General features: G+C 43.3%; 4 protein-coding genes across 6 annotated transcripts in view; 2 read left to right on the forward strand and 2 right to left on the reverse strand.

Moving 5' to 3' along the window:
* Position 1: 1 nt before the first annotated feature.
* LOC119551034 (zinc finger protein 330 homolog) lies at positions 2-1,474 on the reverse strand. Its single transcript, XM_037860133.1, has 2 exons — positions 916-1,474; positions 2-583 (listed from the first exon to the last, which is right to left on the reverse strand). Exons 1-2 carry the CDS (start codon positions 1,405-1,407, stop codon positions 122-124), a joined length of 954 nt encoding a protein of 317 aa, XP_037716061.1. The 5' UTR covers positions 1,408-1,474; the 3' UTR covers positions 2-121.
* Positions 1,475-1,994: 520 nt separating this feature from the next.
* On the forward strand, positions 1,995-8,132 carry LOC119556221 (heterogeneous nuclear ribonucleoprotein A1). 3 transcript variants are annotated; one of them, XM_037868219.1, is made up of 6 exons: positions 1,995-2,150; positions 2,826-3,303; positions 4,986-5,173; positions 5,239-5,539; positions 5,846-5,936; positions 7,817-8,132. In XM_037868219.1, exons 1-5 carry the CDS (start codon positions 2,094-2,096, stop codon positions 5,917-5,919), a joined length of 1,098 nt encoding a protein of 365 aa, XP_037724147.1. In that variant the 5' UTR covers positions 1,995-2,093; the 3' UTR covers positions 5,920-5,936; positions 7,817-8,132. The 3 variants fall into 3 exon arrangements, with proteins under 3 accessions (XP_037724147.1, XP_037724137.1, XP_037724158.1); XM_037868209.1 differs by lacking the exon at positions 7,817-8,132 and adding an exon at positions 6,327-7,459 and having other exon boundaries at positions 1,996-2,150; XM_037868230.1 differs by lacking the exons at positions 1,995-2,150; positions 7,817-8,132 and adding exons at positions 2,504-2,662; positions 6,327-7,459.
* A 448-nt stretch (positions 8,133-8,580) lies between these two features.
* LOC119545635 (protein C12orf4 homolog) lies at positions 8,581-10,876 on the forward strand. Its single transcript, XM_037851350.1, has 3 exons — positions 8,581-8,857; positions 8,919-10,218; positions 10,280-10,876. Exons 1-3 carry the CDS (start codon positions 8,671-8,673, stop codon positions 10,398-10,400), a joined length of 1,608 nt encoding a protein of 535 aa, XP_037707278.1. The 5' UTR covers positions 8,581-8,670; the 3' UTR covers positions 10,401-10,876.
* The window catches only part of LOC119563538 (ankyrin repeat domain-containing protein 50), a 28,532-nt gene continuing 25,829 nt past the window's right edge, over positions 10,436-13,138 (reverse strand). The window contains exons 3-6 of the mRNA XM_037877024.1: positions 12,799-13,109; positions 12,462-12,651; positions 12,143-12,401; positions 10,436-12,070 (exon numbers count right to left, since the gene is read on the reverse strand). Of these exons, the coding sequence (XP_037732952.1) occupies positions 11,887-12,070; positions 12,143-12,401; positions 12,462-12,651; positions 12,799-13,109 (944 nt within the window). The 3' untranslated portion in view covers positions 10,436-11,886. The remainder of the gene's footprint in view (positions 12,071-12,142; positions 12,402-12,461; positions 12,652-12,798; positions 13,110-13,138) is intronic.

The raw sequence follows: 13,138 nt of genomic DNA on the forward strand, positions 1-13,138 counted from the left end.
CTATAATTTGACAAAGAATTTATTTCACTATTACATTGAGAGCAACGAGTGCACAGCCCAGAACTCACTCACTTGGTGGATCTAACAAAAGGCCATGTATATATGTATAAACAATTCAGCCCTATTTGGTGGCCTTTTTGTCGGTTTCCTTCTCCGGCTCGCTTTCCGTGGACTCGTCTTCCTCCTCATCATCATCATCTTCCTCGCTCTCATCCTCGTAATCATCATCGGATTCATCCTCATCATCATCATCATCTCCGTAGGAGTAGCCACCACTGGCTGCACCACCATAGTAGCCACCTCCACTGCCACTGGCTCCGTAGTAGCCTCCGTAGCCCTCCTCGTCGTCGCTGTTGCCGCCCTGTTGTTGGCGCCCAAACTTGTGCGAACGCGTGGACATGCTGAGGTCCTTGGTCACCGACGTATCGTAGTTGCACTTGGGGCACGGAATGGCCTTGTTCTTGTCGTACTTGAATCCCTTTCGGCGCACATGATCCTCGCAGTAGCAGGTCTTGCAGCGCAGGCAGGAGTACTGACCCAGCTTATTGCACGACTGGCACTTGTAATTTTCCGACTCCAGCACCTGGAATTGGAATTGAAGGGATAATTAGTGAAGGTTTCGATCTTATGGATAAACACGAATTAGTGTGAATAAAAAACCATAGCTTTGATTATGTATTTCGTAGTCCGATTTTCTAATCAACGGTCAAAGTCTCTCTTAAGTTTTTTTTCATTAAATATAAAGAAATAATTGAGGCGAAAGTTGGAATGACTAGATACTAATGATTCATTAGTATTCATTTAAGGATTGAATATCTCTCTAGAGATCGTTTCAATAGATGTGAAGAAACATTTTGAGTCAAAACCGGAAAGAGACTGCTTGACCTATAATGGGGACGGTGATGGGGTACCCACCTGACAGCTGGCCTGGTGCTCGAACTGATCATCCTCGCACAGGAATCCGTTGCAGAAGGAGCACTTGAAGATGCGGCCGCCGTGCTCCCAGACACCGCGTTCGCACTCCAGGCAGACGGCATTCTGCAGCGGACACGTGCAGGCGTGGTTCTGGAGGCACTTGCGTCCGTGGCACACCCAGGCCTCGCAGAAGTCGCAGATGGCTCCGACCATGCCCAGTCCAGTGGTGTAGACTCCGGGATGCTTCACCACACAGTCCCCCGTCTTCAGCATGCACTTGATCTTTCCACAATGGGCGCAAATCGGCAATCTTTGCAGACTTTGGCAGAAGTAGCAAAATGCCCGAGACTTCTGTTTCTTCTCGCACTTGTCGCATTCCATGGGCGCATTGCAGGGCAAATCCGCTAAGGGTACTTCCCTGCTGCGAATCTCTTTGAGCCGAAGCTTTTGCTTCTCGGCCTTCTTGCGCTGGCCCGTTTTCTTTTTAGGCATTTTACAATAAAATAAAAACAGAAAAACTTAATTCCTTACGTGTGTGGCACACTGCAGCAGGTCCGGCGAAAAATACCACAAAAAGCTCTCTAATTCAGTGTTGGTATTTTTCTGCAAGCCGGTATTTAAAAAACATACGCTAGAGTTGCCCAAGTGCGCCAAAATGGCTAAAATGGCTACATCTTAAAAATCGCTAAGATGATGCTAAAATTATTTAATATTGTTCTTAATTATTATAGTGAACACAGTTAAAAGTAATTAAATTATTTTATAGCACTTTGTTACCCAATTCCTGGTAATTTACATATATCCCCTTCTGAAAATTTAAACGTTATCTGAGGTCGCCTATCCGAAATGAAACTCAAATGCATTTTCTATATTCTCTAATTAAGTCCTATTTAAATTTTTTTTTATTTGCCAGCAATAGATATATAAACAAATATTAGTGGATACTGCCTATAACGTGTGGTCCTTTCAATTGTGTGACCGTAATCTTCCCACAAGTATTTTTAAAGCAATATGTCAAGGTACCTCGCCAAAAATATACACACGCAGTTTAATGTCAGTGAAATAATATTTTAAATTGAAAGATAATACGCAAGAGCTAGTAACAGAATACATATTCTCCATATTTACAAGGAAAAACAGATCCAGTGCAGATCAAAATAACATTATAGAACAGCGAAATGGGCGGTCCCGACAACTGGAACCACAAGCGCAACTCCAACGGACAGCACGACGATGTAAGTACCACCAAATTCCTCCACTTTTCCCCTGCAGACACTTTAAAGAATTGTTATGCCTTGTGGATAACATTCAAAAACAATTAAACCGTGATAAGCCATGTTTGGTTTTCTAGAACTCCATTTTAATTTTTAAATTATTACAAAGCCGCCTTATTAAGCCGTGGAAGGCTAACAAATAGACCCTTTTCCGAAACAGCAAACCGCCACTTTGGTTGGGACATTGGATTTAAACTATTTTCCCGAGTCCAAAACCATCACCCACCGCTTTTATTTTCGGTATATTTCATAAAATCAAATTCAGTATTTTTTTGGTCCGGAGGGTATAATTCATAGGGGTTTCCACGGTCACACTTATTATTTTACAATTTTTCACTCGACGCGTGTGTGTGTCAGGCACTTTCTCCATTCTTAAAAACGGAAAATTAGTTATATACAACTAGTTTAACGCTCAAAGTAGTAAAATGGTGAACAACTCGAACCAGAACGGAAACTCCAATGGCCACGATGATGTAAGTACTCCGATTATAAGGATTTTCTAGTTTTATACGGGCTGGTGTCACACCTCACCGGTCGCCATTTTGAAAATTACGCATGTGTCTCGGGGGGCAGAAAGTAAGGTTAGGTCGGTTGGTGGATAGTAAAAAAAATCAATAATTTACGATTTTTCTCCAGGACTCCATCACTGAGCCGGAGCATATGCGCAAATTGTTCATCGGTGGGTTGGATTACCGCACCACCGACGAGAACCTGAAGGGTCACTTTGAGAAATGGGGCAACATCGTGGACGTGGTGGTCATGAAGGATCCCCGCACGAAACGCTCCCGAGGATTCGGGTTCATCACCTACTCCCACTCTAGCATGATCGACGAGGCGCAGAAGTCGCGTCCCCACAAGATCGATGGCCGCGTGGTGGAGCCCAAGCGGGCTGTTCCACGTCAGGACATCGATTCCCCCAACGCAGGGGCCACTGTGAAGAAACTGTTTGTGGGCGCCCTCAAGGACGACCACGATGAGCAGAGCATCCGGGACTACTTCCAGCACTTTGGCAACATCGTCGACATCAACATCGTCATGGACAAGGAGACGGGCAAGAAGCGAGGATTCGCCTTCGTGGAGTTCGACGATTACGATCCCGTGGACAAAGTTGTGTGTAAGTACAAGGATTTCTTTTATATCTTTCATCTTTAGTATGTTCTAATATAAATATTTACATTAGAAATTACCTTTTTAAGATGTGTACAGTACCATCTTATATGATTTATATAGCATTTAGTATACATTTTATCAATTACACTAATTTGGGATGTTCAAGTGCTGAAAGATATTACTGAGGGTACCCTCTTTAAAGATAAAATGTATTATATATTAATGGACTATCATCACTGAAAGATGCTGGTCCTAAGATTAAGTTCTTTAGATACTCCTTTTCCACAGTCCCAGCTCCGCATAGCAATGTTCGATGTGTTCATGCGGCGTTTGCGACTGTTAAATAAATCCGGCTCGTATTATATCTTTGTTGGCTGGACACCCCGTATGTGCAGTCGATGAAAATGTATGTGCCACATTGGCCTTCAGGTTAAAACAACCCCTAATCATTTATATGCCTACACAGCACTGACAAATTGTCGGGCTTCATGTAAACGCCCGGGCAGTTTTCCTTTAAACGCTGTTAGATAAATCAAAGCGTCGGCTAAGCTATGTTATGCGAATGTAAATGAGAACCCTATTCAGTGTAACACGCAGCCTCGTTACAATTCCATAAACTCGAATTTATAATTAGATCCACAGTCCCAGCTCCGCATAGCAATGTTTGATGAGCTCATGCGGCGTTTGCGACTGTAAGAATAAATCCCAGCCAGTATTATATCATTGTTGTTGGTGCTGTTTCTGTGTACCAACGATGAAAGAGTATTTGGCACACCACCATCTGGATTTACCAAAACATACCCCTTTATAACTTCACAGTACTGACAAATTGACGGGTTTGATAACGACGCCTGGATAGTTTTCCTTTAAATGCTGTGAGATAAATGAAAGCGTCGGCTAAGCTATGTTATGCGAATGTAAACTTTGACCCTATTTAGTGTAACACGCAGCCTCGTTACATTGCATTAACTAGAATATAATAGAAAATCCACAGTCCCAGCTCCGCATAGCAATGTTTGATGAGCTCATGCGGCGTTTGCGACTGTAAGAGAAAACCCCAGCCAGTATTATATCATTGTTGTTGGTGCTTTTCTGTGCACCAACGATGAAAGAGTATTTGGCACACTACCATCTGGATAAACTAAAAACAGGAATCGATTCATGTGCAGACATTCCTAATCTAGTTCGATTATCAACTCTATCCTTAGCATCACAGTACTGACAAATTGACAGGTTTGAAACAGACACCTGGATAGTTTTCCTTTGAACGCTGTGAGATAAATCAAAGCGTCGGCTAAGCTATGTTATGCGAATGTATATTATTAACCAATTCTGTGTAACACGCAGCCTCGTTACAATAGTAAAAATTTTAATAGAACTTGGATAGAAAGGTTCTACCTAACAGAAGGGCAAATCTTATCATACTATAACATCTAGAACATCTCCCCAAGAACTCTAACTTTAGTCACATTTCCACAGTCCCAGCTCCGCATAGCAATGTTTGATGTGCTCATGCGGCGTTTGCGACTGTAAAATAAAATCCCAGCCAGTATTATATTAATGTTGTTGGTGCTTTTCTGTGCACCGACGATGAAAGAGTATATGGCACACTATCATCTGGATCCACCATTCGGGATATTTTTATTTCTGGACCCTATTAATAGTGTTTTTTCTTCCCTATTGCAGTGCAAAAGCAGCATCAGCTCAATGGCAAAATGGTGGACGTGAAGAAGGCCCTACCCAAGCAAAATGACCAGCAGGGAGGCGGTGGTGGTGGAGGCCGTGGTGGCCCAGGAGGTCGTGCTGGCGGAAACCGCGGCAATATGGGCGGTGGAGGCGGCAGCTACGGTAACCAGAATGGAGGAGGCAACTGGGTAAGTGCCTTTAAGTGGTTTTCAATTCGAATTGTGATTCTACAGCTGGTTAATTGAACTTGCAGAATGGCGGTGGCAACAACTGGGGCAACAACCGCGGAGGCAACGACAACTGGGGCAACAACAGCTTCGGTGGCGGCGGCGGCGGTTATGGCGGTGGCAACAACAGCTGGGGCAACAACAATCCCTGGGACAATGGCAATGGTGGTGGCAACTTTGGAGGCGGTGGTGGCTCCAACTGGAACGGTGGTGGCAATGACTTTGGCGGCTACCAGCAGAACTATGGCGGCGGTCCTCAGCGAGGTGGCGGCAACTTTAACAGCAACCGAATGCAACCTTATCAAGGAGGTGGCAACTTCAAAGCAGGTGAGCAGTCGAAGAACCATTGATAGCCAATAATCACCGGATAACGAGACACAGTACCCTGACACCTAACTGTTAGAACGTCGATAGAGTTTGGCAGTTAGCTTTTAAAAATACTGTGAGATTAAATGACGATGGCCATCGCTATGTTAAGCGTATGTAAGATAAACCCAATACGGCTTAACACGCAGCCACGTTACATTTATTTTGAGTAGTCACCACCAGTGTAGTTTAGTGATTAGATAAGAATGAGAGCAAGTGAGACACAGATTGTGGATGTTTTCCTAACGATCCTGGGTTTTCTTTTAGGCGGTGGCAATCAAGGCAACTATGGCGGCAACAATCAGGGCTTCAATAACGGTGGCAACAACCGCAGATATTGAGAGAGATACCAGACGAGGTGAGACATCCCATAACCACTACTAACACCTAGTTATAGTCCCAGCGAAGTCAGACCATTAACCAACCAAACGCTAATCTAACCCGTATGACCATTATCAACCTTCCGTTTGATTTGACAAACGTATGGTTTTTTTTTTTTGTTTGTTTTTAAATAGCGCCCTTATCGGCATTGTTTTTGGTAGTTTGTAACAGCATAATATTGGGACTGATGAAAAGCAAACCGGCTCAGGCAGTCCGACCCACCCTACTCTCAACCAACTTAATTAAGCCTTACGTATTTAATCTTAAAACGTATTTAGAGAACAACAACCCATCAACCAATTAAGAACCCCCTTTTGTGCATACCAATTGTTTTAAATAACGTTTCTCATTTATCGACATTTTATAGGTGATAAAGTAAAAGTCGCTCAGTATAAGCCCAAAATTCAAAGTCAAGTAAACGATACGCAATTCAATGATCAATAACGAGTATGAACGCACGTTCATAGACCTAAGAAGTTTTCCGAGCACCACAAAACCAAACCAAACATGACAGAGAAGAGAGGAGATGAGATCAGATTGATCAGGATCAGTGCAGTGCAGTCGTAAGGAGTTTGGTTAAGACTTGGATTAGAGCAGACAGAGAGAGATCAGTACCAAGCCAGTCCAGACCAGACCAGTCCAGTCCATTACAGCAGCAGTACAGTACAGTACAGAGCAGAGCAGTGTGTGAGCTAAGCAGAAGAGACTAACAAATCATTCAGAGAGATCGCACACAGCAAGTGGCAGTACACGTACACAGCAGCTGGCCAGGATTCCATTCGATTTGTGTTTGCACATGCTGATTGATTGATTGATTATTAAGAGGCGCATCGATAACTATCCAATACCCATAGATTTGTAATCTATAATTTCACATTGTAGCAACCAACCAACCAACATAATAAGTAACATTGTAATTAGAGAAAAAAGCCGACGACAGGCCAAACATTTGTATCTCCACACAACCAACCTATATTATACCAGCCATTAATGCATCAGCTATGTAAAACTTCAAGGCGGCAGCCGAGAGATATGTTTATTTGTATCTGTAGACAGCTCCAGTTCATCGGCTGCTGGCAACTTTTGATAATCAGAGCAGAAAACACAAAATATAAAAAAACATGTATTACATTTTACGACTTCACTAGACTAAGTTCTCATAGAATTAAATCGAGTAGAGCGTGCGGGGCGATCTTCTGCATCCATCCGCACGCTGCCCTAGACTTAATAATTTTACTATTCAAGTTCTAAGCGAACCTGACCGTGTGGAGGAACCTAGATACTTAGACTTCTTTGTAAGTGTCGACATGGATTTAACCTTTCCCGCTGTTTAGATGTAACCGATCAACAAACAACACTTAATTGTAATCTATATCTTTTAGCAAGCAGTCTGTCTGAGGTGTCAGCGCACTTATGTTTAACAAAATTTACATTTTAATGTAGCGAAAAAATACAAGATTAAAAAATATACAAGTATATAGCAATTTGATGTAAAAAAAACTCTCGACCGAACCAAAACTATTTAGCTAAGCCTAAGACTCGTAGTTTTGTATATTATTTTTGTAGCAGCAACGGCAGGAGAAGGATCTCGATCAGAAAAAGAGGAGGAGTATGTGTATATTGGAGAGGTAAAGAAAAAGGAGCAAGCAAGTAGGACCAAGTCCAAAAGCCAGCCAAGAAATTTTTGTTCTTCAAACTATAGCGTTCGTTGTGGGCGGGCCATTAACATCATTCGAGAGTTGTCTTGTTACTCGCCTAACAGGTTTCATTCTCCCCGTTTATTTGAATTGCCCACACTATCACCACCTGTACCATGTCATTTACAACCATGTATATTATTGTAATTTCTGTTGCAAGTTGGCTGTGAAAAGTATGCGAAGCGCTGAAAGACGGCCGCCGCGCTACTAAAATCAGCCACGGAAGAGGTCATCCGCACTTGAATTTGCAGCCCCGTCGCTGAGACTTTGTTCCTTCTTTTTGCGTTCAAAAAGGGTAAGTAATCCTCCGAAAATCCCAAAACCGGAAAAAGTTGTAACTTTCAGGTGGTCTACGCACTGGAGAATGGAGAAGGCTAAACGAGTTCCCCTCTGAATCGGCGTAAATATACGACTAATCTTACTTTTTTATTTCATTTTTATTTTTTACACTTTTTAATAAAGATATTACAGAAAAATCTTGTAGTTTTTATTTCAACGGTTTGGTTACTTCGAAGTTCGAATACCAGTGTGTGCACACCTGGAATAATAACATTACTGTTAGCAGGGCGCATGTTACAGCTTATTTCGCGTCTAACAGCACTGAGTTTACAAAAATATTGAAAGTTTAGTAATTGAAATGGAAGTGTTACTGCTACCATTTTTTTTTGTCAAATACAAATTATGCTTGCCATGTTTCAATACTGGCTTTTACCATTAGTGTTTAATTTAGATCGCACTTTTTACCAAACTTAAAAATAATTTAACCTCTAGTTATTAGTTCTATTCCTGCCCGAAATACAATTTAAATTTATCCACAAATGGAATAAAATGTATTGTTTTGTGCAGTGTATTGTAATGGAGTTGGTTCATGTCCCTGCTAAAATGGAGTAATTGCCCGTGGTATATTTCAGCGGTAGCAGTGCGGTCATACTAATTGCATTTCTTTTTGGGAGGGGGCGTTAACTTGCGCATTAATGACTGTAACTAACTAAAACACCAACCTAAAGCCCGGAAATGGACTCCACTGCCACTCGCACGCTGCCTTTTGTGTATAACTACAAAAACCATGAAGGCCAAGACTGCGAATCTCGGCTGGACATCACTTTTCCCTTCGACCAAGAGAATCTGGAGGAGTGCGTGACCCAGTTGATGGCTCCTTCCCAGATGGATCCAATGATGCGGTATCTGGACGAGAACATCAGTGAGTACTGGGATGTTATGGTAGAGAAACCAACTCTAATTGCCATGTGAATCCACAAAAGATCTGGAAAAGCAGCTGCAGGAGTTCGTGGACACGGAGCAACAAAAGTTTCTGGATGACCATGCTGAAAAGCTGCTCAATCAGGTGGCCAACGAGGAACTGGACATCGAGGCCATTGTGCGGGAGACCGAGAAGCTGTACAAGGAGGAACTGCTCCAGTTTGCCGATCGCCTTGGTCCCAGTGATGCGGATATATTCGCCCAAAGTTTCCACCGACTGGTACACTCCTCCTCCCTGGAGGAGATCCTCAAGCGGGAGCGAACCTATGCCAAGATAGTGGCCGACATGACAGAGCACATGGACAGCGAGGTGGAAACTCTGAATAACTCGCAGCAGCAGGAGATGGACAGCCAGATCAATCAGTTGGACATCACCACCACCTCTGAGGATATCAACAATCTGCTGGCCCAGCAGTACACCACACAGAACTTCGTGCGCAAGCGTTACGAATCGGAGCTGGAGGCGATGATGGGTCATCAGAAGAACGAGTACCGGGATTGGATCACCAGCCAAGTCAGTCAGATGTTCCAGGTATCGCCGGTGGCCACGCCGCTGGGCAATCGCTCCTCGATGTTCGTCTCGCAACAGCCTTCGATGGAGGAGAGCTTCACCATTCATCTGGGCTCCCAGCTAAAGCACATGCACAATATACGCATCCTCAGCGCCAATGTCACGGAGCTCTGTAGTCCATTGCACGCCGAGGAGAGTCTCAATGGTCTGAACATGGCTCTGGGACTCTACTCAAGTTCCCTGTGTGGCGTCGTCGTGTTGACCCCTTCGATTCAGGCTCAGGCCAACAAGAATATCATCAAGAATGCGAACAAATCCACCGAATTTCACTTTGAGCAAATCGATGTTCAGCTGGAGAAGATCGAAAAGCAGATTAAGAATCTAAGCACTGGGGACTCTAGTGGCAGCAGTAATAGCAACAGTAGTGCCGAGGGCAGTGCCACATCCTCGCCGACCAAAAAGGGCGTACCCAGACTGAAAACGGGTGACTTCTTTATCACCAAGCACTCGAATCTCTCGCAAACACATGTAATTTTCCACCTTATCTCGGACGAACCCATCAATAGTCCCAGCGAGATCAACTCGCGGCATCCGGTGATTTTGGGCCTGAGGAACATACTGAAGACGGCCAGCAGGCATGATATAACCACACTGACCATTCCGGCACTGCTGCGCCATGAGATGAGCGAGGACATGACTGTCCAGTGGTGCATCCGCAGAGCAGAGCTGGTCTTCAAGTGTGCCAAGGGATTTATGATAGAATCTGCCTCTTGGGGAGGAGCTGAACTGAGGTTTGTTATTGAGGTTTTTTAAGAATTGTTCTAAGGTTTTTAATTGGATTGCCCATTTCAGCACCTTGCAATTGCTACTGCCTGATGACATATCGGAGAGCTTGTTCACCACTCTGGCGGGAATGGTGCCCAGTGTTTTCCATGTGGCCAATCCCAAGATACTTGTGGACACCAGCAAGTAGTCAGCAAACACATTCCTCAAAGAAAGACTTTAAAATTATTTGTATGAATATACAATTTATTCGGATTCAGAGTTATATATGTATGTATATGCTTCGTTATTCGTCGCTTCGCTCAAAAAGTTGTTATTTTTTAACTTCAACACACTCAGAATTTTCTGTAAATGTTCCTGTATCAATTTTTGTCAATAATTCATCGCAACCTTTTTCAAAACTACTACACTACGATGTATAAGTACATATTCTCATATATTTAGTTATATGTTAGGTATAGGTATCATGTGTATATTACTTCCAAATGTAAATGTTTATCTTTGGTTTCGACCCTTCATGCATTTTTCGTGTAGTGTGTATCTCTGCGGATTGTATTTTAGTCTGTTCGGTTATCTATTATGATTATAATAATGATACTTTGAATAACTCTGATCATTAACTTGTAAATATGCTTTTGAAATATATATTTATGTATATCTAAACAATTGTATTCTGCGGTATTTTATAGGTCTTGTTAACAATTAATTAGGTTCTGTTTCTGTTCATTAACATTTCGCTGTTCAACTTATCTTCGATTTTCCATTTCGGATCTAGCCCAGTGCGTTGTTTGCTGTGACTGTGTTTTGCTGCTTTGCAGTGGGGAGTAGAGTTTCAGAAAATATTTTATTAATGCTTCGGCTGTGTATTCGATTGGTGTGTCCGGCTTAAGGGTTACATAAAATTAGTGACAAGTGTTAAGGTACAGGAACGGACCGCTTTGAGTTTTGGGTGCGAGCAATATACTACACATATATCGTTTCTCTGGGATCTTCTGGTGCCATCAGAGGCACATGATAGGAAAAGGATAATGGGTTTTTTGGGACTTTGGGGGATTGCATTTAAAAGAATTGACGTAAACAGCGGAATTAAATGTAAGAGTAGCTCATATTAATAAATTACATGTCTATAGCCGTTTGCCAATAAATGCGCATTGGAGTAGTATGGCTTTCAGAACTTCATTGGTTCCAGCATAAATTATATTATAGTTAAATTATAAGCCATTGCTCTGTCTTACGCATGGTGATTTAATAAATACTTTAAAATTAATTCTGAGAACAGTGCTGTGGTCTGAGCTCTCTTAAGTATACATTCGTGTTATCGTGATCTATTTAAATTTCGTTAGTTTTTCGCTACATTGAAGAAGAATCTGCTACAATTCGCATGCCAAAAGTGTATTGAAGTATTCTATATATGGGTCTTTAGCTTAATACTTGGCGCATGCCTTAAACTACTTCGTATAGGTAGTATGCCTAAATATATTTAGTTAAATCAGAATACAGATTAAAAAGTTTACTAAAATTGAAACTATCACAAAAAACAAATACTTTATCAAAAGTACAAAGGTATATAAACTCAAATAAATTAATTTATGGGTTGAGTATGCAAGTGGGTGTGTAGGTTGATGTGAGTTGAGTTTCGGGGGAACTTCTAAATATGTAATCTTTTAATTCCCCCATTACATTTGACTCTCCTTGCGCCACTGGAAGGTGCCCGACTTGACGCTAATGCTGGAGGAGCCCTGATTGCTGCTGGAGGAGAGTATGTTGTTGGTGCGCCGGATCAACTGGGAGGCGGCATCGAAGCGGCTACGGATGAGCCGCATTGCGGGATTACTGGAAACTCCGCTGCGCTTGCTTTTGCTTTTTGAGGGAACCATAAAAACGAATTAGTTATTTATTTCTGTGCTTTATCCTTTAAAGAGCTTTACTTACCCCGAGGAGCTGGGCTGGTTTTCCTTGAGGTTGCCCAGAATTATACGCATGTGAGTGTCTCGCGCGAAATGATTATCCGGCAGCTTGGCACCGCCGCCACCACCGCTTGTTCCGGCTCTCTCATCATCCGCGAAGGCATTAAGACCCGGAAGCTGTCCTGGTGAACTCAATTCGCTGCTGGGCGAATGAGGAGGCGTTGCATATAGAGGGGACATGCACTCCATGTCGTACATATCCGCCTCGTTGGTCATGTTGGATGCTGTTTGGATACCAATTGGATTAGCTTTAAGTTGGAACATTTCAACGGTGTTGAACCTACCAAGCTGATGCTCGCTGAGATCGGGCAGAACCTGTGAGTGCCGCTGGGCACCTCCGCCTCCACCACCACCACTGGACTTGTGTCCTGCTGCTCCTGAACTGGAGGCGTGCTTCGAATTGACCATGAGATTGTTGCGTGAGCTCAGTTTGCTTTGTCGCTGCAATTGCTGGGTGAAGGTTAGCGGCGCTTGCTGTAGAAATTCCAAAGGGGATTAAGGATTGAATTAAATATTGGATATTGGTAGACAACAGAAACAGAGCAGGACCCCTGATTCATACTGCTTTTAAGCGGCAGAGGCATTTTCTATCACTGGATTATTTACTTAAGGGGTACTCACATCATTGCTGCTGCCCGTGGACTGACTAGAGATGACGCTCTTGCGCTTGTGCAAACTGCTCGTGTCCGACTGCATGGTGTTCTGGTAAAAGTTGTTCGAGCTGTGCGTGGAACTAGAGGCATTGAGGACGTGCAGGTGGCTGCCATTGTGCACCGTGGCCGTGGTGGCCGCCGAACAGACCGAGTTGGCAGACGCATGGGCCGGATACGGGGCCAGGTTCTGGTGGAGCGGCAGAGCCGGCGGCTGATCCGGAGATCTCAGCATGCTGGCATGGGCATGGAACTTGGGTTCGTTGGGATTGCTAGCTTCATCTAGGAGAGAGGAGAGGAGTAGGACAAGA

Source organism: Drosophila subpulchrella, chromosome 3R (genome assembly GCF_014743375.2).
Source record: "Drosophila subpulchrella strain 33 F10 #4 breed RU33 chromosome 3R, RU_Dsub_v1.1 Primary Assembly, whole genome shotgun sequence".
Lineage (NCBI taxonomy): Eukaryota > Metazoa > Arthropoda > Insecta > Diptera > Drosophilidae > Drosophila > Drosophila subpulchrella.

Excerpts from the sequence above, each read along its gene's own strand:
- LOC119551034 (XM_037860133.1), bottom strand. The coding sequence starts at position 1,407 with ATGCCTAAAAAGAAAACGGGCCAGCGCAAGAAGGCCGAGAAGCAAAAG. Across the intron at positions 584-915 it reads AGCACCAGGCCAGCTGTCAG|GTGCTGGAGTCGGAAAATTA; the intron begins GTGGGTACCCCA and ends TTCCAATTCCAG.
- LOC119545635 (XM_037851350.1), top strand. The coding sequence starts at position 8,671 with ATGGACTCCACTGCCACTCGCACGCTGCCTTTTGTGTATAACTACAAA. Across the intron at positions 8,858-8,918 it reads GTATCTGGACGAGAACATCA|ATCTGGAAAAGCAGCTGCAG; the intron begins GTGAGTACTGGG and ends AATCCACAAAAG. Across the intron at positions 10,219-10,279 it reads TGGGGAGGAGCTGAACTGAG|CACCTTGCAATTGCTACTGC; the intron begins GTTTGTTATTGA and ends TGCCCATTTCAG.
- LOC119556221 (XM_037868219.1), top strand. The coding sequence starts at position 2,094 with ATGGGCGGTCCCGACAACTGGAACCACAAGCGCAACTCCAACGGACAG. Across the intron at positions 2,151-2,825 it reads CCAACGGACAGCACGACGAT|GACTCCATCACTGAGCCGGA; the intron begins GTAAGTACCACC and ends ATTTTTCTCCAG. Across the intron at positions 3,304-4,985 it reads TCCCGTGGACAAAGTTGTGT|TGCAAAAGCAGCATCAGCTC; the intron begins GTAAGTACAAGG and ends TCCCTATTGCAG.